Below are 27374 nucleotides of genomic sequence, written 5' to 3'. Positions count from 1 at the left end.
CTGAAGACTGCAAAAAACAAACAAACACAAAGCCATGCTTCCCCTGCCTGCCCCCCAAATATTCGTAAGAGGGTCTTTTCTCCAGTCTTCAGAGTAGCTGGAAGTGGGGAGGCAGAAAAAGGTCCTCCTTTCCTTCCACTCTCCAGTTTTAATCTGAAATCATAGGCCTAGAGTTCAGGAACTGCTCATGCTAATGAAATTCCTTGTCGCAAAACATGCCTAGAACAATGGGAGTTTCGAATGCTTAAACACCAAGCATAACAAAATTGTCTGAATCCTCCAAAAAGAAATGTGGCTGTTCTGATGGAATTCTTGACATCCAGAGCAAAGGAACCCCTTTGTGGGGAAGATACTGTCTGATCCCATTTGACCATGTTATCGGTCTAGAAAAGAACTTCAGCTGACTGTGCCATCCATGTTCACAAACCTGATCATGTTGAACTCACAAAGCATATCCTTGCATATAAATCTGCAAAGAGCAAATAAATACAAATAAGCATTGAATCTACTCTGAAATCCACTATAGTGCATCTCAATGCATTTCCGGCTTGGGAGTCATAACCTGTGGAACAGCCTTTCCCAAACTGGTGCCTTCCAGAGTTCTTGGACTCCATCAGCCGCAGCCAGGCTTTCTCAAATCTAGACTTAATAGGCATTGTGAATTAACCTTTTGAAAATCAGGTCAAAAGTGGAAGTCTCAAATAATAATGCTTAGTATTTTTTTTAATTAGGAATTTTTTATATGCTTTCCTGCCATTACTTCAGATTTTCAGACAAAAATTAAACCAAGGAGATAACTGAAGGATGTCCAGCAACATGTCTGTTCCAGGATTTGAACATTATTTCACCTGTTCTATTTACTATCGACACAACTTTCCAGGTGCTATAAAGTCTAATACATGCAGGTAAAATGGTGCAACTTTCTAGGTGCTGCTTTGCATCCCTTGGCAATAAAGAGGTTGGGATTTCCCTAGACTGGATTATTTCAACATTGACATGTCTAAGGATTTTCTAGTAGAAGAAATAATTTTTTTAAACACAGTCATTTTAAAATAAGACCTCTGTTTGATTGGTCCTAGTGATCTGGGTTTGACAAGCATAAAAAATTGTCAGACATTAGGACCAATATTGGATTTATAAGTGTGAGGGTTTTAGAATTTTTTCAGCCTTTCTTAAGGGAGTTTTCTCTTGCTCTTCTAAATGTAGGGGGGATAGTAGCAGAATGTATGTTGGTGTTTTTTTTTAGGAGGAGCTATTTTAATACTGTATAAACTCGCCTAATGTTTGGACCTTACAGATTCTATTAAGCTGTTTACTTTAAAAATCAAATAAATTTTCTAGTCCTCACGATGGAATAGTTTAATTCGTTAGCAGTTTCGAAACTATAAATCCCATTTTGTGATACTTTGTTCACTGAAATATTTGTGACACCCCCACCCATCCTGCAGAAAGAAAAACTCCCAAGATCCTCATCTCCCTTGAACCGATCTGCTTACTGTGCTCTCCTGCCTTGCATAATGGGTTTCCCAGGTGCTAGGCCTGAGTGGTACAATCTGCAACTTTCTTAGGCTGTTGTCTCTGAGAGTGGCCCAGCTGTGAGGTCAAATTCGGGACCTCCCTGGAGTCCCAGGCTCATTGGTTCAGGCCAACATTTGCATGAAAACGGGAGCTTTTGTCTCCCAACTTCGGCTTCTGCTGCTGTTCCTGCTGGTGGATTATTTCTCCCATAATCCCTTAGCCTGGCGGTTGCTGGGAGATGTTGATTATGTTAAGGACAAGAGGATCCTGACATCAAACAGGGCCTGGAGCAGCAGGGGCCTGCAAGGAAACAAAGATCCGGTTTCCAGGCAGATGCCTGTCCTGGATGAAGAGGAGCAGCAAGTGTGGGGTGGGTGGGGGAGGGCATGGCTCCCTAGATGGATGGACTGTGGAAAATGGGCTCCCTTCTCTGGATATCCCTGAAATTCAGCTTATAAATGCTTCTTGAACTCATGTGTTAGATGACATACAGATTATTGTGTCTCAAGTACATTTATGTGTTGTGTTGGCAAGTCTTAGGCTGCTCAGAGAACTTCTTGTCATACGGCAGCCCATCAGTAATGCAAATAAAATAATAGACTTAGATGGGGATAATGTCTATGGCATGATTTTAGGCTGTTTTCATACTTTGCCTTTTGAGTTGCTCTCCTTTTATGATGATGAAACCTAGAGGAGGGCATTTGACTAGCCAAAATAGATCCTGCCTCTTTAAAGCACTGGCATTGTGAAGACAAAGGAAAAAATACATAAGCTTCAAACTCTTGTTTATAAATACATTTCAGCTGGGCCACAGTGGCTGCCTTGGCACGTATTGGCAAGCCAAACTTTCTGATTTTTCGTGGTTTATTGTGAACAAGCCGTGTGTTGGTGCAACGTGCCTAGTAGTTCCAGCTTCACTCCTTCCCTGACATGAGAGTGGTAAACAGTCCAAATACTTGGCTTATCATTATGTCTGAACTCACAGACCCTGGTTTGTTGCTCCTTAACAAGCAATGTTAACGAGCCAACCTTAACCCACGGTTCGCGGTTGATTTGCTGATTGGGACTTGTTAGGGAATAATACACCACGATCCATGGTTTAGATGCAATCTCCTTCTCCAGGGTGGGGAGCAAAGCAGGAATGATTGGGCAATGTGCACTAACCCACTGCTTGTTCACAATAAGCTGTAATAGATTGGAAACTTTGGCTTACCGTTTTGTGCAAACATGGCCACTGCAACAAGTTATGTAAGAACCTGGCTGCTGTTTTCTTTAAAATATGGATACATTATTACAGGGGTAAGCAGGCAAACTAAGGCCCGGGGGCCGGATGTGGCCCAATTGCCTTCTAAACCTGGCCCGCGGACGGTCTGGGAATCAGCGTGTTTTTACATGAGTAGAATGTGTGCTTTTATTTAAAATGCATTTCTGGGTTATTTGTGGGGCATAGGAATTCGTTCTTTTACCCACTTCAGAATATAGTCCAGCCCACCACATGGTCTGAGGGACGGTGGACCGGCCCACGGCTGAAAAAGGTTGCTGACCTCTGCATTATTCTATGAGCCCTCTGCTGTCCTGGGTTCATTTCAAGAGGTTCCTTTCCATGTGTCTCCTTCCAGTGCTTGAAAGGGTGGGGAGGGATAGACAGGCAGGAAGCATGGGATACATTAAGCATAGTTTGGATTCATTCCAATGATCCTTCTGGCCTAATAACTTGTGCTGGTAGGGTTGGTTGGCATCTGTCTGTCTTGGGAGACAATGGAAGAAAGTGCCTTCGGGGGTGAAGTTAAACTGTTGAGGAGTTACAGCTGCTGCTGTGGCTGTAGAGACGATACAGGAGAGACATGTTTTGTTGCAGCTGGGGCAGATGAAGGTGCCTGGTTACACTGATGCAGGTGCGCACTTCCCAGCAGTTGTTCCCCCTCTGGTTAGGGACAGCAGTGGTGATCATCAAAAGGAAGAAGCAACACCCAGAGCAGAGCAGCTTTCCATCCTGTTCTTCTGTGAAAATTGTGCTATATTCCTTAGTTCAGGTCCAGCCAATGTGAGCCCTCTGGGTGTTTTTGGACTCTTGCACCCATCAGCCACAACTAACCCTGGCAATGGTCAGATATGATGGGAGCTTGCAGCCTTAACAGCTTTGGCTGTCCCTGTTCTAGTTCTTGTTGATCAACAGGATGGGACATGTTTGGAAAGTGTCCAGGTGGCTGAATGTGCTGAGCACAAGTCGTAGTTGATAGATATAAAGCCAGTTCAGGAGTCGAACTTTGAAAACACCATCTTTAGAATGCTTTGCCAGCAACCAGTGAACTGAAGTTCTCAGTTTACATTGATCAAGGTCCAAACATGGAAATGTGTGCAGTCTAGGGAAGAGTGACGCTGTATAGCACATTGCACAAAAATCAGCATCTTTCATTTTGGCAGAAAGACTGGGGTGGCGGAGAATCTGTCTGCAAGATGCCTCTGTTGAAGTTTGTGGAAGCCGCAAATTCAGTATCCTTGGGTGATGCGGAAGGGGGTTGACAAAGGGCAGATTGTTGTCTGCTTGCTGTAAATGAACTTTCCTTTCAATGCTAACTGCAGTTTCTCAGCATGTGTCACACATCTCTGATTCTGCGGGCCAAAATAGATATGTGCATGCTTATTATACACTAACAGAATACACTTTATTCAAGTGTTGGAGAGGGTCAGGGGGTGTCTCCTGCTTTCCTATATCAACACGAGTGTCAGGGGGAGCAGAACGAAACCCGTCCCCTGCCTTGCTATGCCATGCTATGCTTGACTGGTTTAAGCTGTTTTCAGTCAGCCTGGCCTTGGATACCAGAAGTGAGCCAGCCTGTGAGAGGCAAACAGCCTTAAGTGGCTGAATATGGCAAGTTCAGACAGGATGGGGGCCTTTTTTGTTCTTCATGCGCTCATTTTGGTGCAAAAAGTAAGACTTTATAGGCAAATGGGTGAATAAACATATGGATACCTAGTTTAGCTCTGTGTTGTGTCTGTCATTTAAATGACCGGGGGGGGGGGTGTCCTTTAAAATAACCCCAAATTCCCAGTGGCATATGGACATAGAGGATGCTGCCTTTGTGTCGGACCATTGCTCCTTCTGGCTCCCTGTTGTCTACTTTGAAGGTGGGGAACCCAAGGCCAGCCATGTCTTCTGGGGGCTACATGTGGGGTGGGGCCAGCTGCAAAAGTGGGTGGAGAAATTAGTGTAAATTTTACCTTTACATGGTAGCCTAGTTTCTTATTATTTATTCTGTATCACCACACACCCACAAACTCCACTCTGTTCTCCCTCCATTGTATACCAATGCAAGCAGGGGGCATTACTAGAGAGTTCACATTCCAGCCAGAGAGTGGCACATCCCAGTTTGCCACCTGAGGCAATATGGGAAGTGCTGCCCTGCTGCTGCCACCACTCCCACCCTCACCATACCTGCCACTGCTACTGCCTCTGTCTGTTGTGTGCCCTGCCACTTCTGACGCTGGTGAGGTGACCGTGGGGATGCTGCCTCAGGGATTTCTACTGCCTGAGGTAGTGATCTCACCATGCCTAATGGCAGGGCTGGCCCTGAGCAGAGAAGGGTAGGGAGGGAATGTAGCATGGGGAGGATCCTAAGGTTCAGACTCAGGTAGGGAGACTTGGGTGTTGCATTGTCTCCTGGTCCTGAGGTTCCCTCCCATCCCTGATCTACTCTGTGTGGCAGTCTTGAAGATGTCCTTCTACCTGGGACCTTGTAGCTGGAGATGCTGGGGGTTAAATATGAGATCTTTTGGGTGCAGGTCATGTCCTCTGTCACTGAGCCATGGCATTTTCCAACTATTTGGGATGGTTGAGAAACTCGCATGCTCAAAACTCTTTGTTCTCTCCAATCCTGTGAGGAGATTAAGAAAACATCATGTTAGGTGTGTTCTTTCATTCTGCTTTTGTGAGCTATTACGGAAACACTTTTATGTTTTCTATCTTCTCTCAGCCATGAAGGCTAAGCGATCAGAAAAAGGAAAGCTTAGCGTTTTGAGAATTTCAGCCAGTGTTTTCAGGCTGCGCAAAAATGGCTCAGCTCCCGCTGTGAGGAGGCTGGACTTCGCTATCAGGCAGAAGACTCTGGCTCTCTGATCTTGATAAATTTGGTTATCAGAGCCCCATCTCCATTCCCTTTCAGAATCTTGTTAAACATTTAATGCCCTGCTTCATTATTTCACTTGATGGGAAGCTCAGCAGGACGCTTTTGGACAGAGACGACTTGGCCACTGCACAGTCTATGCCCTGGTAACTTCCAGATCGGATTATTGCAGTACATGCGACATGGAGCTGCCCTTGAAGATGACTCAAAAACTTCAGCTGGCCCAAAATGCACTGGCCAGATTACCGGATGGGGTTCCATTATACTAACATGGCTCAGCGTTTCAAGCAGGGCTGCAGGACCTTTTATCAGCCTGGGGAGCCATATTCCCTCATAGGCAGTGTTCTGGGGTTCATACCTACGGTGGGTGTAGCTAGGGGCAACAAGTGGATGGAGCAACAGGTGTGATTCCTTCCTCCGCACAATAGGTGCACAATTCAGAGGTTTCTACACCTGCCTCTCCATCTAGGCAAGTAAGAGGCATCGTCACAGTTCAAGGACACATTCTAGTCAAGCAAAAGCACTCAAGGATGGAGTAGAGCAGGGCCACTGACACAGCGGGCATAGGCATTTATGTGGCCTGAGGGTCTCAAGGGTCAGATGGAAAGACCTGGAGACCCAGATTTGGCCCCCTGTCTGAAGGTTCCTTATCCCTGGATTAAAGCTTTAGTTGACTGAGGCCCAAAATACCTGAAAGATTGCTTCATTCCCTAGAAGCCCCCTTAGGTGTTAAGATTGGGCTCTCTTAGTAGACCCCCAGGGCCATGTAGTGGCTCCCAGCTTCAGTCCTTGGCATCTCCAGGTAAGAGTTGGGAGAGACTCCCTGCCCGAAGCTCTGGAGAGCTGCTCTTGGTCAGTGTATACAGTACTGAGCTATATAAGGCAGCAGTTCCTATCTTCCTATCTCAGAGGTGAGGGAGGTGGTGACCTGGAAGAGAGTATTTTCTGTGGCAGCCTCTAAGCTGTGGGATTCCTTCCCTATAGAGGTACATCAGATTATAAAGGTTCTACCACATGCTGAAGATGCCTTTGACACCTGAGATGCATGTTTTTAGAACCCAACCTATTCTTTTGATTGTAAATTGTTTGATCTGATTTTTAAATTGTATTTTTAACATTGCTGTAAGACGCCCTGGGACTTTATGGTGAAGGGTGGATAAGAAAACATTTTATTCTTATTACCTGTTGAGTAGGAAGGGTATTCTTTAACCAAAGTTAATGCCATTTACACTTGTGGAACATTCCCTAATTTTTTGGCTGTGCTGCAGTAGGCAGCAGATGAATTTTGCATCATCTCTGATCTGGCCCATACGGGCAGCTCATTGTCTGTGCTGTTGCAGGCTCTGTAGGCTATTTTCCTCTTCGAAATTGCTTTCTCTCTTGAATAGATTCCAATTGCAAATTGTAGCGAACGTTGAATTGCATTAACCCTGCCATGCAGCTACCTTTGAGTTAAAATCTGGCAGCTTTATAAACTAGTCTGTGCCGGCTTGGGGTAGGAACTGAATAATCCCTTGTCTATGGATAGGAAGCCTAAGCTAACTGGAAAGGACATTGATGCTATTCTGGTGTTCTCTGCAGCAAGTGCAAATGGTGTTTCTGTGGCCATTCATCTAGCCCCTTAGCTCCCCATCTGCCCTGAACAATTTCCTCTGGGCACTTGGGAATTCCAGCTCCAAAGCTATAGACTCTGCAGCTTAATTATTTGCTATCTTATTATTTATGCCATCTGGACTGGGGGCTGAGCTGTCCACATTGCTTCCTCTACTGGGACATCCACAATCGGGGGTTTGTTTTTTGTTTTTTAAAGGCCTTAGCTTTCCACACTTTGAAGGAATGCTTATATAGAACCGTAGCTGTCAACGTTTCCCTTTTTAAAAGGGAAATTCCCTTATTCCGAATAGGATTCTTCGCAAGAAAAGGGAAAAGTTGACAGCTATGTATAGAACATAAGAAGAGCTCTGATGGATCCAGCAAAATCCAGTATCTTGTTCTCACAATGGCCAACCAGATGCCTGCAGGAAGCCCTCAAGCAGCTCTGGAGTGCAGCAATGCTTTCTGCACTTGTGATTCTGTTTGACAGTAGTGAAAGTGTGAGCATGGAGCTAAAATGTATATGAGGTCTGTCTGTCTGTCCACGTAGCCCAGTATAGTGTACTCTCATTGGGAGAAGCATTCCAGGTACTCGGGCAGAGGTCTTTCCCCATCACCTTTTTTAACTGGAGAGGCCAAGGACCGAACTTGGAAACCTCTGGATGCAGTGCATGTGCTCTGCCGCTAAGCAATGGCCCCTCACCGCAGCATGTGCACAAAGCACTGCGTTCATTTTCAGCAATCTGGAATTCAGATTCAGCAATTCCCTGTTGCAGTGTGGAAGCCTTATGGCCAGGGTGGACAGCCAGTGGGCATGGATAGAATTGGTGGCAGGTGGGCTTCAACCCCCCACCATTTTTTTCTTTCTTTCTCCTCCTTGATTAGGTCAAAGAACTACCTGGGCAGGCAACACTAGAGTCAGATTTCAAAGTGAGGCTTATGGTGCCCATGGATATGCATTGGCAGGGTGGAAAATGAACAAACCTTTCTCGTACTTCTGCAGATACGATGGTGTTGTTAAGGCAAACTATTTGGAATCGAACCGTACTTGAGTTTGTGTTCCCAAGGTTTGGATTAGAGAAATGGAGCTGAGCTGTGACTTTTTGCAGATTGTCTACTGTTCTTCACACACCATATCCCCACCTTGCTTCTAAAAAGCTTTCCCATGCTCTGCACAGTGCCAGTGAATGGATGTGGAAGAGAACAGAGAGCTGCTTTCTCCTTCTCCCCTCCCACCATCTTGGTTCCTTTTAATTAACCCTCCATGCACAATCTCTCCCCACCCTCTCTCACACACACTCTCCCCACTGAACTGTTAAATCCCTGTTTGGCATGCAAAGAGGGACCCTTTGGGGCTCACAGTTCTTCTGGATTATTTGCTATCCCTTGCCTCAACCTCCCTTTCCAGGGTTCTCCTGAGGGCAGCAACCATGACATTAGCTCTGTGGGGCAAGGAGGCAATGGGACTCTTGTCAGCTGACATGACAAAGACACCCCCCCCCCATTCTCAAAACTCTTTGCCAGCCTCTCAGTTGTAAGATGGGCTTATATATCTTTAAATGCAAAACTCTCGAGTCAACTTTGAGTTCACTCGGCTTGCCTTCTGAGCTCTAAGGGTCTTCAGATTTTTCTTTGTACCCAAGAAGAGGACTAGATAGGTATCTGCAAATGAAAGCTGCCTAGAGACATTTAAGCAGTATACAAATTATTAAAATAGTATTAAGAAGAAAGGCGATATTCTCGGGACAGTTAACAACAGTAAATCACCTCCCGACTCCCTTGCCAAGTGTTCCTCTGCCCTTGCTGTTTTTTGTTCAGCCCTGTTCTTGAGAGCAGGGGCAGTTCTTTGTTTTTGTTTTTGTTTTTGAAAATAATATTTATTACTTTTCCAACAATTTAAACACAACACTACAAAAAAAGAACAATACAATACAAAAACACTACATAACACTGACACATTAAACTAACATAGCCAAACAAAAACAGCTTAAAACACATCAAACAATTTCGGTATCTTATCTTTCATTCACTTATTTCCACGACCTCCTCACACCTCCCTTTTTGTATTCCACTTCTATTAGTTGTTTCAGCAATTCCTTTCCATCTTCCTCTGTTTTCTATCCTATAATTATCTTAACACATTCTAACCTCATTTTTCCTTTAATATTCTATTAATCTATTTATACTTAATTCATTATAACATTTCTACTAAAGCCATATATAGCTTCATTCCAACATTCTTCTAACATTCATTAATTTTACAGTGTTTCTGTAAATAGTCTTTAAACTTTTTCCAGTCTTCTTCCACCGACTCTTCTCCCTGGTCTTGGATTCTGCCAGTCATTTCCGTCAGTTCCATATAGTCCATCAACTTCATCTGCCATTCTTCCCTGGTGGGTAAATCTTGTGTCTTCCGATACTTCGCGATGAGTATTCTTGCTGCTGTTGTTGCATACATAAAAAAAGTTCTATCCTTCTTTAACACCAATTGGCCGACCATGCCCAGGAGAAAGGCCTCTGGTTTCTTCAGGAAGGTATATTTGAATACCTTTTTCATTTCGTTATAAATCATCTCCCAGAATGTCTTAATCCTTGGGCATGTCCACCAAAGGTGAAAGAATGTACCTTCAGTCTCATTACATTTCCAACATTTATTGTCGGGCAGATGGTAAATTTTTTCAAGCTTGACTGGTGTCATGTAGCACCTATAAATCATTTTCATTAAATTTTCTCTTAGGGCATTACATGCCGTGAATTTCATACCTGTGGTCCATAACTGTTCCCAGTCAGCCATCATTATGTTATGTCCAACATCTTGTGCCCATTTAATCATAGCTGATTTCACCATTTCATCCTGAGTGTTCCATTTCAACAGCAAGTAATACATTCTTGACAAATTCTTGATTTTTGGATCTAACAATTCTGTTTCCAATTTTGATTTTTCCACCTGGAAACCAACTTTTTTGTCCAATTTGTATGCCTCCATTATTTGGTAATAATGAAGCCAATCTCGCACTTTGTTTTTCAATTTTTCAAAGCTCTGCAATTTTATTCTGTCTCCATTTTGTTCCAGAATTTCCCAATATTTCGGCCATTTGGCCTCCATATTGAGTTTTTTCTGTGCCTTCGCTTCCATTGGTTACAACCATCTTGGGGTTTTCTTTTCTAACAAATCCTTATATCTTATCCAAACATTAAACAATTCTTTTCTAACAATATGATTTTTAAACGCTTTATGTGCTTTTACCTTATCGTACCACAAATATGCATGCCAGCCAAGTGCGTTATTGAAATCTTCTAGATCCAACACTTCAGTGTTTTCAAGAAGCAGCCATTCTCTCAGCCAGCAAAAAGCAGCTGATTCATAATAAAGTTTAAGGTCTGGCAGGGCAAATCCACTTCTTTCTTTGGCATCAGTTAATATCTTAAATTTTATTCGAGGCTTCTTGCCCTGCCAAACAAATCTGGAAATATCTTTCTGCCACTTCTTGAAACAATCCATCTTATCCAAAATTTGCAATGTTTGAAACAAAAACAACATCCTTGGCAACACATTCATTTTTATCACAGCAATTCGGCCTAACAATGATAACTTCAAATTTGTCCATACTTCTAAATCCTTTTTCACTTCAATCCAACATTTTTAATAATTATCCTTAAATAAATTCACATTTTTGGCAGTCATGTTAACCCCTAAATATTTCACTTTCTTAACCAATGTTAGTCCTGTCTCATTCACAGTTAAATTTTTCTCTATAGCCTTAGTTTTCATCTTATTCAACTTAAAACCTGCTACCTGTCCGAATTCTTGAATCAGTTCCAATACCCTTTTAGTACCCTTTTAGTACAGACTTCTGGAACAAGAGCCTAGCAGGGTCTCCCTTGACCATTTGCTGCAAGACGCATCACCTCTGTACAGCTGTCACTCAGCACTTGATGTCCCACCACCATCTAATGCTGCCTTGCTTCCCCCGGCCTTAAGCAAAACCCCATTGGGACTAGAATTTCAGGAAGGGAGTTCATGAGAGGATCCCGGCCAGACTCTGTTGGGAGCAAATGTCTGGGGGTGGCTTGTCAGGGAGTTGTTATGCTGTATAAATGCCCTTTCCTCCCTCATGTGGCTTGCAAACCAGTTGGTGTGGTCAGTTGCAGCAGAGTTAATAGCCCAATCAATTGTAGGCATTTTTTTTTCTTGGAAGCAAGTCTCACTGAACAGCATGGGGTTTACTCCCAGGTAAGTGTGCATAGGATTGTAGCTCAAGTGTATGTCACTGCAGCCTTTGAGTTCATGTAGTGCACGGAAAAACTGTCTGCGGACAAACGTCGGCTCCCTCGGCCAGTAAAGCGAGATGAGCGCCACAACCCCAGAGTCATTCGTGACTGGACTTAACTGTCAGGGGTCCTTTACCTTTAGTGCACAGAAAGGCTGAAATCCTAGGTTATGTGTTTCTGCTTGATCAATGGGTGAGTGGTTCAGATGCAACGCTTGTAACCACTAGAAGCTGTGCATTCGGTGTAGTAGCCTGTGGAATCCCTTGCCACCTGACATGAGATGTGCACCCTCCTTGCTGAACTTCAGGCTCATGACTAAGACCTCCTTGTTTGAGGAGGCATTTTAAGGTAGTGTTTGTTTTCATGATAAATTATACGAGCTGTTCAGTAGTGGAATGGACTCCTTTGGGAGATTGTGGACTCTCTTTCATTGGAGGTTTTTAAGCAGAGGTTAGATGGCCATCTGTCATGGATGCTTTAGTTGAGATCCCTGCATTGCAAGGGGTTGGACTCAATGACCCTAGGGGTTCCTTCCAAGTCTACAATTCTATGATTCAGAATTTATTGCTTAATTTTCTGGGTTTTGTTTTTAGGTGCACCACTTAGAAACATGAATGATTAAACAATATATAAATGTCTTAAATATGTAAACATAAATAAGAGTAAAAAGGATTAGGCTCTGACTGCAATTTCCTTGTTGATATAATTTTCCCATTTGACACAAGGGCGCTGGCCAGTATCAAGACTGTGTTGCTATTTTCAGTCTCCTTCTTGTGTGCTTGAATTTTCAAAATTCAAGGCCTTGTTCCCAGAAACATCCCTTCTTGGCCTCACAAAAACTAGAGTTAACTCTTCCTGCAGCAGTCGCTCCTTTTCAAATTTCTTCCTGTATGTTATTATTTCAAACTTGTTCTTGCATATTATTAACTACCTCCTCCAGGTTTGTCGTTTGCGTTGAAGGCACAACTTTCCAGCCTTCTTTGCTATGGAAAAATGTTGGAGAACCTGACTCACATTTTTCTGACCTCTGTTTTGTAAATCTCTCCCTCCTTCCCTGTGCACTTTCATTGCCCCTTTGCCAAAACATCCAAGTTCTCTGAAAGCCTCACTTAACAGAAGCAGAATATACAAACAGAGATCGTGATCTAATTCGTATTTGCATGGACTGTACAAATGCTTCTGGAATGTGGGGTTTGGGAGCAAAAGCCCATCCCATGACTCAGCGCTGGGCTTTCTTTTTTCTTTTTTAACAATCAGGGGAAGTAGAAGTTGTCAGGAAGTACTCCTGAAGTGTGTGTACTGGAAAGAACTTCCTGAGAAGATCGGATAGTGATGGTCTTCCTCCTGCAGTGACCTCGCTTAATCCATATACACCCCTCTCCCCAGCCCTTTTGCTGAATAGGAGAACAGATTCTCAGTCATCTAAAATTCTTTGCAGTCATTACAAAATCACAGTGCTACGAGATTGTCAGCCAGACAAACAAGCCAAAGTGGTTTGGGAACATTTTCTTACAGCTAGTTGCTTTGGCTTCTTTTAGAAGATGTTTTAAAAGGATGTTTTTTGTTTTGCAGTCGGCTCACTTTGTGCAAAAATGTAGCCAGGTAGGATGCAGCAGAAGTTACCACTGAAATTGAATCCTTTCCCTTGTACCTTTACTTCCCTCCTGTTCTTGCATTATGTCGTTTTGCCATGCTGTGAATCCCGTACTTGGAGCATCTTTCTATTTTCTGTTCATCACACATCTCTCACTCCTTAAGTCCCTTCATCTCAATATCTGCTCCTTCAGCAATGTAATTTCCCTAGCCTTAACTGCACCTTTAGATTCAGCTGACTTCCCCCAGTCTCTTGCCACTTTCCTAACCTTGCTACTGGTGTATTCTGTACTGCATTGGCCACATTGTTGGTACCTAATCAATTTTGAACAGTTGTGCCTGTCTGAAGATTTTTGTGAGTGCAAATCCCACAACCTCAGTTGCTATCATCTTGCTGCTTTCTGGTGTGAAGAACTAACAGAAATGTGTTGCATATATTTTCACTTGTTAGTCAGTAGCACCTGTGGCCACCGTTCATTCAGCCACTCTCTCGCCTCATTCACATGCCTCCGATTCACATCTCACTGCCTGAGCAGCCAGATTTCAAACATGGCAACGCAAAAGTTATGACAGTGGTTTCTTTCCCTTTTAGATGTGTTGCTGTATCGGGAATGTTTGAGTTGATGATAGCACACAGAAGGCACACACACCACAACCTGTAGTTGTCTTGGGCTAGGATATTTCTGATCTCTTTGCATGAATTTGTAGACTGTAATCTGGGCATCTCAATCTGGCAACTGTTCCCTTCAACACCGTTTAAATATGTAAGCAAGGGTAGAGTCTTTTGCATGTTGATGCTCTCTGAAACATTGTAGTGAAGCATAAATCCCTTTACGCTGGGGAGCATTGGGGAGCCTGCCTTTCATTACGCAAGACCAAAGGCTTGTGGTAAGCAAGGAAAACAAGGCCAAAGTATTACCTTTGAGGTCTTTCTCCTGTTGCAGATCCTGTTCTATTAGAGTCGTTCTCCGCTCCCAATTCCCCTCTGCTTTTCTAAAAAAATGCTCATGTACTCATGTACTGCCCAAGATGGGAGCTGAACAGGGGCTGGTCTAGTGCCTAGGGTTGGAATAAATGCGAGTTAGTTCCGCTCGGTGATCCTGAACTGCTGGCAGGAGCGGGAGACACAGGCGCTTTCTATTTAAAGCACAGCACAGAGGGCAGGTTATAAAAAGGAAATCTGCTCTGTGGACAGAAGCGAAGGGAGAGGGAAGCCGAGAGCGGGGAGGTGCTGCTGTACTTGGGCTTCCCTCCCCCATTGCTCTTCTCCGTTGGTGGCATGGCGGAGAAATTGCCTCCCGGAATCCTTCTGCTTCCTTCCACCCCAGCTCCCCTATCAGTTCTAGGTGGGTGGCTTCCCCATTGACTACAGTACCTCCTAAACCGAACACGTAGCATGTTCTGCTTCTTGCGGAAGGGGGAAAATCACATGCAATTCCGGGAAGGATTAACAGAAGCCGTATGTATAAATGGCAGGCTAGTCGTTTCCCTCTGTGCAACATTAGCAGGGTGGTTGTCTGCAGCCCCGCTTGGAGCTCCCGGCTTCAGCTGCAGAAAGGAAGAGGTGTGCAAAAGAAATCCACGTTGGAAAAGCAATTGGGCAATGGGCATTTTCCATGGAGACTGGCAGGCAGCTCTAGCTGGCTGCCCTGGCTCTTGGAAGCAAGGAGAGGCAGCCAGGATGCCCATCCTGGAAGGAACAAACAATACCCCAGCTGTCTCTCCTAGATTCAAGGGCCAGAAAAGACACACAGCCTTTCTAGCTGTGAGAGAGGCTTTGCACTTCATGGGCTGTTGCTACTTGCCTTAGGCAAGTGGGTTGTTGTGCCTCTGAAACATGGTATTGCGTGGGAACTCTAAAGCAGGGATGGGGAACCTGTGGTTGAACTTGAACTCCCATCAGCCCTGCCTAGCATAGCCGATTGATGGGATTTGTAGTCCAACAACAGTTAAGAGGCCACAGGTCCTGCTCGAAAGGAAACCTGCCTCTGTGGAAAGAGTTGGCACTCCGGTCTCCCTCCAGTTCCCTTCCAACCTTTGAAACTCTTTGAACACAATCAAAGGCGGCCTTAAAATGATAGTGGTTCCCACGTCCCTGCTGTTATGTAAAAAGGCATGGCAGGTACGTTTTGCAGCTTTCTTATCCCTCCTGCCTACTCTAAGTGTGCTGAATCTTGGGTGGGGACTTGCTTACTTCTCTGTGCAGTAGAGATAGCTTGAGAGGGCACTCCCCACATACACATTGGTGTATTTTGCAGTGGGGCAGGAAAGCAGTGGACGTAACTGCTGCTGATTCTTCCAGGACTAGTTTATATATGTAGAGCATATAAATTTACATCCGGACATGTGTTGAAATAGGAGGATTTGTAGCATCCATAGCATTCTGTAAAAATAGCTCATGGGAGTCTTCCTGGCTTGATGGAGTCCAGGAAGCAAAACACCCTTCTCCACAAGTGCAAGGTAGGCTCTGGACCTGCTCTGCAAGGGAGATCTCTCCTCCTTTGTGTTTTGGAAGCTATCTTTAACCTTAAATATCATTGCCTGGCAGTGATATTGGGGGAATTTGAGTTGCTTTTAGACTGGGATTTTCTGAATGCCAGTATTTCCCCGGCAGGAAAGAGACTGACTTAACTTTTCCAGTGTAAATGAACTATGGAACACAAACTCTGCTCCTTGGCCTGTTTTCTATTTTGCTTTTCCCTCCTAGCTGCCAAGGCTTCTCTTTCTCCACTAAGCCACCTTTGATCGTCTCCCTACATAGCAGCTCAAAGGGACCTTTCCCATTGACCTCTGGCCTGGCAGAGTGTGGAGGTTGAGAGCTGATGGGCTCCTTTGTGTGGTCCGATTCCTCAGTGGTCAGTGCTGTCATTCCCAAGCAAGGCCTTCTTTTTCTTCTCCTCAAAGGAGAACCAACTCTGAGAACAGACCCTTGCGTCAGAGGCTGCTTATGCTGCCTCTTTTTGGTGGGCCCTGCTGATGTGGTGATTTCCTGGTCATGTTTTTAGCAGCCAATCCCTTCTCTCTTTCAGACCACGCGCAAAGCCCCTCCTGCGGACATCATGGCCATTGTGCAGACCCTGCCTGTCTCCATTGAGTCCGCCTCTGAAGGGGCTGCCCAGCTCCACACGAGTGCCTGCCCGTCCCCTGCAGCCATGGGCAGTGTCAGCAGCCTAATCTCTGGCCGGCCTTGCCACAAAGCCACAACAGAGTTTGGCCCTTTCCGCCTGCCGGGCGGGGCTGGTTCCCAAGAGCCCCTGTGCCATGGACTTCCCACCAAGAAGAGCAGCTATGCTTACGTAAGCGAAGAGGACTGGGCCGAAGAGGTGTCTCCCATCAGCCCCTGTAGTGACACGGAAGACCTGCAGGATGACAAGCCCCGAGTTGGCACCATCCGCGGACCACCCCCCAAGTTGGTGCCTGTCTCGGGGAAACTTGAGAAGGTAAGCAGAGAGCGTGCTTTGGGCAGAACAAGCTGGTCTGTCTAGATCAGCCTTCCCCTATTTGGTGCCCTCCAGATATTTGGACCACAACTCCCACCATCCCTGACCATTGGATATGCTGTACTAGGGCTGATGGGAGCTGTAGTCCTAAATTACCTGAAGGCTACCAGGCTGTGGAGAGTTGTTCTAGTTGATGAATGTTTCCTCAGCCCTATCAAAAGGCTAATAAGGATCCTCTTCCTCCATTGTTCATCTCTATCCTGATTCTGTCTTGAGAGAAATGCATACTGGACACAGGAGTTCATCCTTCTCAGTGCACCTATAATGTCACCCAGTTAAACCCAGGAAGGTGTATGCAGCTAAGGCAAAATCATGACAGGGTGTCCATGGGTTTCTGCAGGAATTTTCCCAGGGGCATATTAAAGCACTGAAAGAGGGAGCAGGTTAGTTTCTCATGACCCACAAAATAAGAATAGTGTCTCTACATTTTGCCTCATAGCTCAGCTTCTACAAGTGCCAGAAACGCCATCTTTATTTTAAACCGTAGGGGGTGGGGGCAACTATTCATGAGCTCTCTTATCCATGTTGCTAGATGGTGCTCCTGATTGCCTTTTGTCTGTATCAGCTAAAAAAGGGCAGCCATAGTCGCACCACATCAGTTACTACAAGTAGCACCATAGTCACTTGTGTTCCTCCTTGCTTAGGAGAGGGTTGTGACAGCTGAGGAGAAGGTGGGTAGGTCCATCCTAGAAGTCCAGAAACAGCCCTTCTAATCTTGACTGAGATTAGACAAGGCCCATTACCTCTCTTGTGATATATGGAGTACATGCCTGCCAAAAGTTTGATAAGGCAGAGAGGGTTCATTATCCATTGATTTAAGTTTCCGGTATCAACCTCCACCCTAGCAATCCTGTGCCTGTGTGCTGTTTTTCAGGCCATGGAGAAGACGCTTATCCGCCCCACGGCCTTCAAGCCAGTCATGCCCAAGAACCGCAATGGCCCACTGCAGGGGCACTTGGCTCTGCGTCCCGGTGCCTCCGTGCTCTCCGAGAGCCAAGCTAGTCTCGCCCAGCTCTTTGGCGGTGCCCCTGCGGGCAGCACCGAGAAGCACAACTCCCTGAGCTGCCGAACCAGCTCTCACTCGGGGACCATGTCGGACTCGGGGCGCAACTCCCTCTCGAGCCTCCCCACCTACAGTACTGGATGCAGCCAGCAGATGGAGCCAGTCAGCATCTCCATGGGCCACATCACCCTGGACGGCGGCGGAGGAGGAGGAGGCGGTTCGCGTGGCCTCACGGGGCCTTCAAACTCGGACAGTGGCCGCTCATCGTCAAGCAAGAGCACGGGCTCTCTGAGTGGCCGGGGCCACCATTCCTCCGACAGCGGCTCCTGCGGGGGGCGTTCGCCTGTGCACAGCGGAGCGGATGAAGCCCTCCTCATTCACGAACTCGAGGAGAAGTTGCGGGAGCGTGAGGTTGAGCTGCAGCACCTGAGGGAGAGCCTGGATGAGAATGAGGTGGCCATTTGCCAGGTAAGCTGCTGGGGGTTGCCCGCTTGTCTCGTGGTCCAGGAGGTGGCCCCGCGTGGCAGGTCTGATGCAGCAGGGGGAGCGCTTGTGTTTCTCACCAGGGAGAGGGTTTCTTTGGTTTTCGAAAGGCTGCTTCTACTGTGGGACTGCCTTTGTTGGTGCTTGGAGCGGCAGCAGCTTCTCGTTTTACCAGGCAGCTTTCATGAGGCAGTTGCTGTAGGGCAGGAACCGGCAGGTTCATCTCCAATAACGTCAAGCAACTGGGAGCTCCTTTGTGGCACAATTAGGTTAAATTCACCTCAAGGCAGAAAGGGGTACACCGCCTATCTCAAGGTGCAGTGTGTTGTCAATGTTGACTAGGCTGGCAGCACTGCATGCTGGGAACTAGTCCTTGCAGGAATTAGCAGCATAACTTGGTTTCCAGTGTGCAGATTTGCCACTCCCCTTCTTGGCAGCTTCCGTACTATGACATTAACAAGTTCCGCAACTGTTTGTCTCGCAGCATCCTATTGTGATGGACAAAAATGAGTAATCATAAATAAGGTCTACATAATCTAATAAAGGAGCATTGTTGTGTGTCTTGTTACCAGAGTCATGATTTCACAAATGTTTCCAGTCTGTCATCTTGCTTTTCCAGACAGCATAATAATCTGTTCCTGGAACCCAGTTTGCACTTTGTTATCATCGAGGTGAATTAGTTGTAATTTTGGGCCCTTGCAGGCTGCTATTATTGTAATCTTTCTGTTGAGACCCAGCGGTTGGCTGCATCCCCTCCCATGCTGACTAGGATGTGTGATCAGGAGCGTAGTATCCAGAGCACAAAATGTTATAGTTTCATTATTGTGCGCTAGTTGAATCTGGACTTCTGCATGCAGTCCTGGATGCCGTGTTTTAAGGGGGATACAGGCAAGCTGGAGAATGTTCCGTGGAAGGCAACCAGGATGCTGAGATGTGGAGGAACCAAGTCATATGAAGAACGGTTGAAAGAGCTGGATGTGTTTAGCCTGGAGAAGAGAAATTTAAGGGGAGACATGATAGCTGCCTTAGACTATCAGAAGGGCTGTCACTCAGATCAAGAAACAGATGTGTTCTCTGTTGCTCCAGAGGGCAGAACTTGCACCAACGGGTGGAAATGGCAAGGAAGCAGATTTCAGCTAAACATTAGGAGAAAATTATTAATGGTAAGAGCTATTTATCAGCCTTAAAAAAAAGTATGCAAAACAGGGACTGTTTCCCTCCTCCCACCTGCCTGAAATTTGACAGGTCTGATCCCTGGGAGGGGTAGTGGAAATTCTGGTATGTTGGTGCCAACTGAATTAAAACACAGAAGCTGCAAGCGGTGGCAGAGCTTTCCTAATGCAAGCAGTGACCTGGGGGTTGATGAAAAGGGGTGCTTTCCTTCCAGGTGTACGAGGAGAAGCAGAGGCGCTGCGAGGAAGAGATGGAAGAGCTGCGGCAGGGCTACACCGCCAAGCTCCAGCAGTCAGCGCAGAAGGCCCAGCGCAGCCAGCAGGTGCTGCAGCTCCAGATCTTCCAGCTGCAGCAGGAGAAGAAGAAACTCCAGGAGGACTTTGCACAGCTGCTGGCCGAGCGGGAGCTGCTGGAGAAGCGCTGCGCCTCCTTTGAGCGAGAGCACACGGAGCTGGGGCCCCGCTTGGAAGAGACCAAATGGGAGGTGAGCCCAGGCTGTGGGAAAGAGGGGCTTCCCTATCTCCCCTGCCCCCAGGTTTGAAAGTTGTATAGTGCACAAGGTTGCACCGCTAGCAGAGGGCTGGCTGTGCTGCTTTCAGAGATTCTGGAGGTTCCCTCTTGCCTTATTTCCCCTTAGAAGTCTTTAAACACCTGTCTTTAGTCTATCCAGGGAAGTTACCCCCTCCACATCACTAGTTATACCTTTCTGGCTGAATTGGAGGACAGTCCAGAGCAGCCTTCCTATCCAGCTGCCCTCCAGATGTTAGTTGACAACAACTCCGATCATCCCTGACCTTTCACCCTGCTGACTGATGGGAGTTTGAGCCCATCAGCCTCTGGTTGTTGAAGAAGCTGGTATAGAGAAGTATAGCTTTCACCATGGGCTTGGGAATAATCCCTGGCATACTTTTTAGTTCTCTCTCAAATCCTCAAAACACATCATTTTGGGCACTGTTCAGAAGATGTCGAGCAGAGATGTTTGGGTCTTTTGGGGTGAGAACAGGATGCTGGGATAGCTCAGTTGGTAGAGCATGAGACTCTTAACCTCGGGGTTGTGGGTTCAAGCCCCACATTGGGCAGAAGATTCCTGCATTGCAGGGGATGTGGACTAGACGATCCCCTTGGTCCCTTCCAACTATGATGTCTATCATTTTTTTATGACTAGACGGTCCACTGGCCTGATCCAGCAGAGCTCTTCTTACATTCTTAATCCAACCAGGCCTCTCGCTTTGCTGGGTCAGAATCTGTGGCATCTTCCAGGTCAGCTGATGCATCTTGTTTCACTCCCACCAGGTGTGCCAGAAGTCTGGCGAGATCTCGCTACTGAAACAGCAGCTGAAGGAATCGCAGGCGGAGGTGGCTCAGCGGGGCAACGAGCTGGTGCTTCTGAGGGCCCAGCTGAGGGAAGCGAGGGCTGAGCTGCAGGCTGGTGAAGAGCAGGTGCTGGGCTTGCAGGAAGTGGCCCACACCAAGTCCTTGGAGCTGGAGGTCTGTGCCAACGAGCTGGCCAGGCGCAAGAGCGAGGCGGAGCTGCTGCGCGAGAAGGTGGGGCGGCTGGAGCACGAGTTGGAGGGACTGCGCAGTGCGGGCGGGGAGCTCTGCCCCCTGTTGGCCGAGTGCGACGAGGCCAAGGCCCAGCGCCAGGCAGCCGATACCCTGCAGGGCTTGCGCTCCCAGGCCGAACGGCTGCGCGCTGAGCTGCTGTGCGAGCGCCGGCGCAGCGAGGAGCAGCGGGAAGCTTTCCACGCCGAGCGCGTCACTTGGCAGGGGGAAAAGGACAGGGTCATCCGCTACCAGAAGCAGCTGCAGCACAACTATATCCAGATGTACCGGCACAACCGTGACTTGGAGAGCCAACTGCGCCACCTCAGCCTCGAACTCGAGGCCCGGGACATGGAGGAGTACGAGATGCACGGGGGCGAAGGCATCTGCTTCGAGGAGATTGCTGCCACCGAGATCTGACCGTGCCTGGCGGAAGAAGGCCTTGGTGAATAGGCTGCGCGGCCGCAGACAAGGGAGCGTGCTCCGTCGGACGTGAGAACGGAGTGAGCTTGGGTCCAGTGGTGGAGGGAGGTCTGCTATACCTGAATCCCACTGGGTAGGACTTGTTCCATTACTTAACTTGTCTGGGGAACTCCCCCACCCCCACCAGCTTAACAGATTTCACTGCCATTGAGATAAGACAAGGACCAGAAGCCAGGCAGTTTCACTGGGAGGTAGAGGCTGCTAAGGATTTTGTCAGTATTTTCCAGACCTGCCTTGTAGGGAGGCGGGACTAACCTCTAACTAAGCCCGCCCTTTGGAATGTTGTAGCAGCAGCTCCTCCTCCATTCCCCACCCCTCCCCATGAGGAAGCAGCTGCCCTCTAGGTCCTAATGCTCCCCAACCTCCCACAAAGGTGTTGGCTGTGGTAGAAAATGGCTACCACTGTTTTGCCTCCTGTTCTGTGGGCTGGAGATACAGTGAAGGCAGGAAGCTCTCTCTTCTGCCACTACCTGTATGAAGTGACCCAGCTGGCCCCCAGCCACCACCTGGCTGGAAGTTAGGCTAAGTTGGCTTTGCTGACAGCCAGCTGATCCACTTAACTGGTGGGAAGGAATTAGCATCGCCTGTTTTTAGGCTGGCTGGAGAAGCATTTTACAGGATGCTCTTTTGACCTTTGTCCCAGTCCTGGGCTGGGTAAAGTGAATCTTTAAAATAAATGGGGGGGGGGGACATACAATCCAAAGCCACCGAGAGAACCCCAGATGCTGTGACTCTGACAAGTTGTACAAATTAAGCAAACTTGCACACATGCACTTTGTTTGCATAATTTGTGCCGCTTACAGTAGTTGTAAAGGGCAGGTTGTTTTGTAAGGTCCACACAAACTATTTTTTTATAGTCATAAGGACAGCAATAATAAGAATGATAAATAGCGGTAAGACCCAACATTGATTCTCAGGATGCTGAATTCTGGTCCCACATTTATTGCTTATTTCAGTGCTAAAGAACGTTCAGAAGAGCTCTGCTGGGTTAGACCAAAGGCTAATATTATGTTTCCACAGTGGCCAACCTAAGGGAAGCTCACAAGCAGTGTATGAGCCTAGCAGCCCTCCCCTGCAGTTTACCCACACGCACCTCAAAAAAAGCTGGTATTTGGTGTCAAACTGCTTCTGATGTATGGAAGTAGCATCTAGCAAATGTGACTGGTAGCCATTTTGTGGAATTACAGAAGATATGCAGGCCTAGCCTGATCTCACCCAAGGCATTGTGGGAAGACACTGTGCTAGGCTTGCTGAGGAAAAGTAGTCTCCCTCTGTGCTGTGGAAGCAGGAGCCCCCCCCCAGCACCCCCCCCAAGAAGACTAAAAGGCCAAAGCTTCTCAGGCATCTGCATTGGTTGCCTGATGCCCTGTCACGTGCCCTAACCTTAAGGGGACCAGGACAGCCAACGTATCACAGTTTATAGACGATGTCATCTGCATTCCTGCCCCACCTTCACTTCCATGATGAGTCCGGTCATGGAAAATAGGCAGGGTATAAGTAAATATATATTAACAATGATGCCCAAGTTATTTTTATAGGACATTCCCAGATAGTTGAACTCCTCTTGTTGTAAGCTGGGGATGTCTTCTTCTCCATACCAGACCAGGGTCTGCCCATTTGCTTGGGGATGCTGAGTCTTGTACCAGGGCTCCGAGTTACTTGCCAGTCCCACTCCTCCCTCCCCCCCCCACGGGGGACCCTGCTGCATGGGGACCTGGGATGTCCTTCCACCCCACCCCCAATTGCCTTTGTCGCTCCTGGTTGAGCTCTGATTTGAGAGTGCCTTTTGTTTGGGCCTTGCTGCCTGGGTCCCCCACCCCCACCCCCGCCTGCCCTCCTCCAGCTTGTGCTTTTCTGCCCAGCTGTATCCACTCCCTGCAGGCTCCATAAGCTGCTTCAGGGCCCAGTGGTACTGCCTACAGCACCGTCCTCATGATACCCCCATTGCTTTCCTTTCAGGCCTGGCTGGCAGAGTGCCCTACTGGCTACTGTTTCTCATGGATGATGTGGGTAGGCCATCATTTGCAAGCCTAATGTCCTTCTGATATTTTGGACTACAGCTCCCATCAGCCTCGGCCGGCACACTGGCTAGGGCTGTTGGGAGTTGTAGTCCAAAATATCTGGAGGACACCAGGTTAGCGAAGGATGGGGTCAGTTGATGGACAGCGTCCCTTGACTGTTCCCAGATGCCTTCATTCTCCAGGTGTCTCAGTTCCATTCCACCTCATGGCTTCTAACCAAATGTGATTCAGTTTGAATCCTATTTCTCTTTAATGCCTGCTTCCTGTTTTCAGTCCAGCCTTCCTTTTTGATCTTGCAGTACCCAGCTGTCCACTTTCTGTTGCAAGTAGCTTGGAGGCAATTGAACACCAGAGTTGCTCCATCCAGTGCCCTCAAGCCCACACCTCTTTAAAAATCTGTGCTCAAGCTGCTTTTGGAAGTGAGGAAAAAGCCCGGCCCAAATGCCCACCCTCTACTCTCACATCCAAATAGCCTAGGGCCTTTTCTGCAGATGGGCTCTTCAGAGAGCAGCATCTCCACTTGCGGAGAGCGATGCCCTCCATAACTGCTGTGGAAACCCTCCCTGATAAATTAAGCTTTATGCTGCCCACTAGTTTCCTGGAGGTAAAGTGTTTTTAAAAAGAACTTCATTGCAAATACCCTGCAATATTTGCCCAGGAGCAAAAAAGGTCAGCGAAGCAGGGTCTTGTCTTCTGGGGTGTGGAAAAGTAATTTCCAGAGGAGCTTGACTGGGAGTGGCTGAATATCCTGTAAAGGAGAAAAGCTCTCTCTGGTGGAGAGATGTAGCCAGGCTGACTACATATCCCTGGGGTTAACAGGGTATAGCTGAACAAGGAGGACTAGGAACAGGAATGAGTTATCATTTCAGCCAATGCAGGAAGAACCAGATGGCAGAGCAAACATGGCTCTGATAGCCGCAGTGGCTCACCACCTTCTCCTTGACCACCCTGAGTTCTCCTTTGTGCAGCTAGTGCTTGATGTGCCCATCCTGCCAAGCTGGTCAGATGTTCTTAGCCCCGTCCCTCTGGCTGTGCAAGCGCTGAGCAGAGAAGCCTCTCCTTGAGTGACTTGTGACCAGAGTGCAGCCAAAGCCCAGCCTAGTTCAGCACCCTGCTCAAGCCGCTTTGGAAATAACAGCCCCATTGCTAGAGGAGGGACTGCTTGATATCTGCCAGCCTGGTCTAGCCTTAGCTCCAGTTCCTCCTGTTTATCCGCATGCAAGAAAACGAAAGAGCACACTCAAGAATTTGGGGAGGACGCATTCCAGCTCTGTATGATACTTTGGATTGTTTGCAGAAGGGAGTTTATGGCTTCCACGTTCACTTGGGAGATTGTTGTGCATTCCAAGAGAACAAGCCATCTCCGCCCACTTCCACCCCTGGTCATTCTTAACTCTCCTGCCCATAGTTATGGGAGTGCACGAGATTGGCGCCAGGGACACACAACACTAGACCAAAGGAAAAAGCTTGGTGCATGTTATTTCTGTGACTGTTGCTTACCTGATCCCTCTCTTCCCCTCCCTTTTTTTAGCTCCACTTTGTGTTATACTTTTTTTTTTACTTTTATTTCTGAAATTGTATATTTTCCAAGCTGTGTAAATTTCTTGTACAAACCAAAAGAAAAGTGTGAATTAAAAAAAGAAGACGACGACAAAGCCACTTCTGTGTTTTTTAAGAAAAGCCACCTGGTGGTTTGATGGGTGAAGGTAGTGGGAGCATGGAAGGATGAAGATAGGGTAGAGTGGTTCTGATGATGGATGAGAAGCAGAGGTGGGTGGGCTGGTGGTCTTGCACTTGCACACCCTTCCTCTTGTTGCTGTATAAAAACTGGGTCCAAATGCACCTTGGTTCACAATTGCCACCTTCACTCAGTGGCTTGCAAAACATTTGTGGCAGCATCTTTTAAAAAATGCCCCATAGGGAATGTATCCACCTGGGAAATGGACACTCTCTGATCCAAAATAGCAACTTCAGCTCAGGGATCTATCCCTTTCCTTTAGCAGATCTTCCCTATTAGGCAATAGCTGGGGGATGCTTTGAAACAGACATTAGGATTCCAGGCTAGAGAGCCTCTGTAGGTCCTCCCCACGTGGAGTTCAGAGAAGAGGATCTTCTTTTTTGCTGGCTTGCAACATCATGGCCATTGCAGAGCGGCTCTGAGGCTAGATGGAAACAGTGACCACCAGCTTGCTTTGCTATACGTCTCCTACTGGGACTGCTGCCTCTTTATTTCTCTATGGATTAAGCATTTGAGTTTCAATGGAAGAAAGTGTTGAGTGAATATATCAAGCCCTGTTTCCTGCATTAATTATCTCGTGGACCCTTGGACGGTTGTCTCTCCAAAAGGAGAGAAGAAAATCCACAACTCACTTTCAGACGGATGTTCAGATGTGTTAAAACAGTGCCCATTGCCTAAGTGCTCAACCTGAACTAGCCAAGTGTCCAAAAAGTGGCCAGGCTGGTTTAAAGGTGCCAGCCCTACATCCTGCTATCTGAAAACCTCCACTCAAATGAGAGCTGTACAAAGTTCCATATGCCAAAAACAACTTTGACGCCTGCTCACTACAGCAAGAAGTTTGTTGCAAAGCAACTAGTCTTGGTTGCAGCTGTCCCACTTACAGCTGCTCATGAAAGCATCTTCTTGGTGGATTTTGGAAGCAGAACACCTGATTCCTGTCGAGGCTGGTCCTATGATAGGTGCACCTGCCTGCGCTTCCCTGCTGCTCCTCTGGAAACGGGAAGCTTGACATGTTCCCTTAAGCCCCCTGCTTGCTAAGTGGCTTCCCTTCTTACTCACCCAGCCAGTAGTTTGCTTCAGCGGTACCACTACCTTTCTGAGCAATAGGCAGCCAATCATAAACAGGTCCTTTGCTGACACTGGGGGCTTGCAGCCACTTCGAAGGCCTGGGCTGGCCACGTTGTTCAGGACGTGTCGCTTTGTCCACGGCATTACCTGGCTCTCTTCGGCACCTTCACCACAATCTCCATGGGCTCCTTGGCTTTGTTGCGATAGGCCTGGCGGATGATGTCCACAGCTCGCTGGTGGGTCACGTTCTGCAAACTCTCCCCTTCCACTGCAACCAGCTCTTGGCCCGCCTAGCAAAAAAAAACCCCAAAAGGAGTTAGAAAAGGAGGCCCTGTATTCCTATATGTATTATATCGGGGAAGAGATGTAGCTCAAGAGGAAGAACTGTAGCTCAGTGACAGAGCATCTGCCTCCCATGCAGAAAGTCCCAGGTTCAACCCTGGGCATCTTCAGGTAGGGCTGGGAAAGACCCCTGTCTGAAATCTGCCAGGGAGCTCTTCCTTAGAGCAGAAGTATGGTAGGGGCAGCTGCACTTCAGAGCTAGAGTCACCAACTATACACGGGAACCAAGCTGTCTTAGCTATGGTGATGCTGCACGGAACAAGCCCCTCAGCTGACCTACCTTTCTTGTGTCTCACTTGTGTAAGCATCTTTGCTATGCCTCTTGGTACTCTGTATATCAGCCTTCCTTAACCATCCAGATGTTTTGGGCTCGTTTCTCTCTGGTCGGGGACAGAGGGTGGCGCTTGGGGGGGAACTGTCATCGTGCCACTCCTTGGTGTGTGGAGTGCCTCAGGGTGCGATTCTCTCCCCGATGCTTTTTAACATCTTTATGCGCCCCCTCGCCCAGCTTGTCCGGAGTTTTGGGCTGGGCTGCCATCAGTATGCTGATGACACCCAACTCTATCTGTTGATGGATGGCCATCCTGACTCGGCCCCAGACACACTGACCAGATGCTTGGAAGCTGTGGCTGGATGGTTACGTGGGAGCCGGTTGAAGTTAAATCCTTCGAAGACAGAGGTCCTCTGGCTGGGACGGGACGATATGGGATTGAGGGGGCAACTCCCATCTCTTGCGGGGGTGCAATTAGTGCCAGCACCGTCCGTTAAGAGTTTGGGTGTAATCTTCAATACCTCCCTCTCTATGGAGGCGCAGATTACAGCTATAACAAAGGCGGCATTTTTTCATCCCCGCCAAGCTAAGCAGTTGGCCCCTTACCTCTCTCGCCCTGACCTAGCCACTGTGATCCATGCGACGGTCAC

At 47.4% G+C, this 27374-nt stretch overlaps 2 protein-coding genes across 10 annotated transcripts in view; one reads left to right on the top strand and one right to left on the bottom strand.

The window, feature by feature from the left end:
- Positions 1-24960, top strand: part of LZTS2 (leucine zipper tumor suppressor 2) — a 64227-nt gene extending 39267 nt beyond the window's left edge. For all 9 annotated transcript variants that reach the window (XM_082224780.1, XM_082224782.1, XM_082224784.1 and 6 more), the window contains 4 exons: positions 16130-16540; positions 17475-18071; positions 19474-19743; positions 20553-24960. In XM_082224780.1, coding sequence (XP_082080906.1) covers positions 16160-16540; positions 17475-18071; positions 19474-19743; positions 20553-21221 — 1917 coding nt within the window. In that variant the 5' untranslated portion in view covers positions 16130-16159 and the 3' untranslated portion in view covers positions 21222-24960. The remainder of the gene's footprint in view (positions 1-16129; positions 16541-17474; positions 18072-19473; positions 19744-20552) is intronic.
- The window catches only part of PDZD7 (PDZ domain containing 7), a 31753-nt gene continuing 28971 nt past the window's right edge, over positions 24593-27374 (bottom strand). Inside the window, exon 16 of the mRNA XM_082224778.1 lies at positions 24593-26401. Coding sequence (XP_082080904.1) covers positions 26255-26401 — 147 coding nt within the window. The 3' untranslated portion in view covers positions 24593-26254. The remainder of the gene's footprint in view (positions 26402-27374) is intronic.

Source organism: Podarcis vaucheri (genome assembly GCF_965113315.1).
Source record: "Podarcis vaucheri genome assembly, chromosome: 5".
NCBI classification, from domain to species: domain Eukaryota; kingdom Metazoa; phylum Chordata; class Lepidosauria; order Squamata; family Lacertidae; genus Podarcis; species Podarcis vaucheri.
This window is presented reverse-complemented; position numbering and strand designations above follow the sequence as displayed.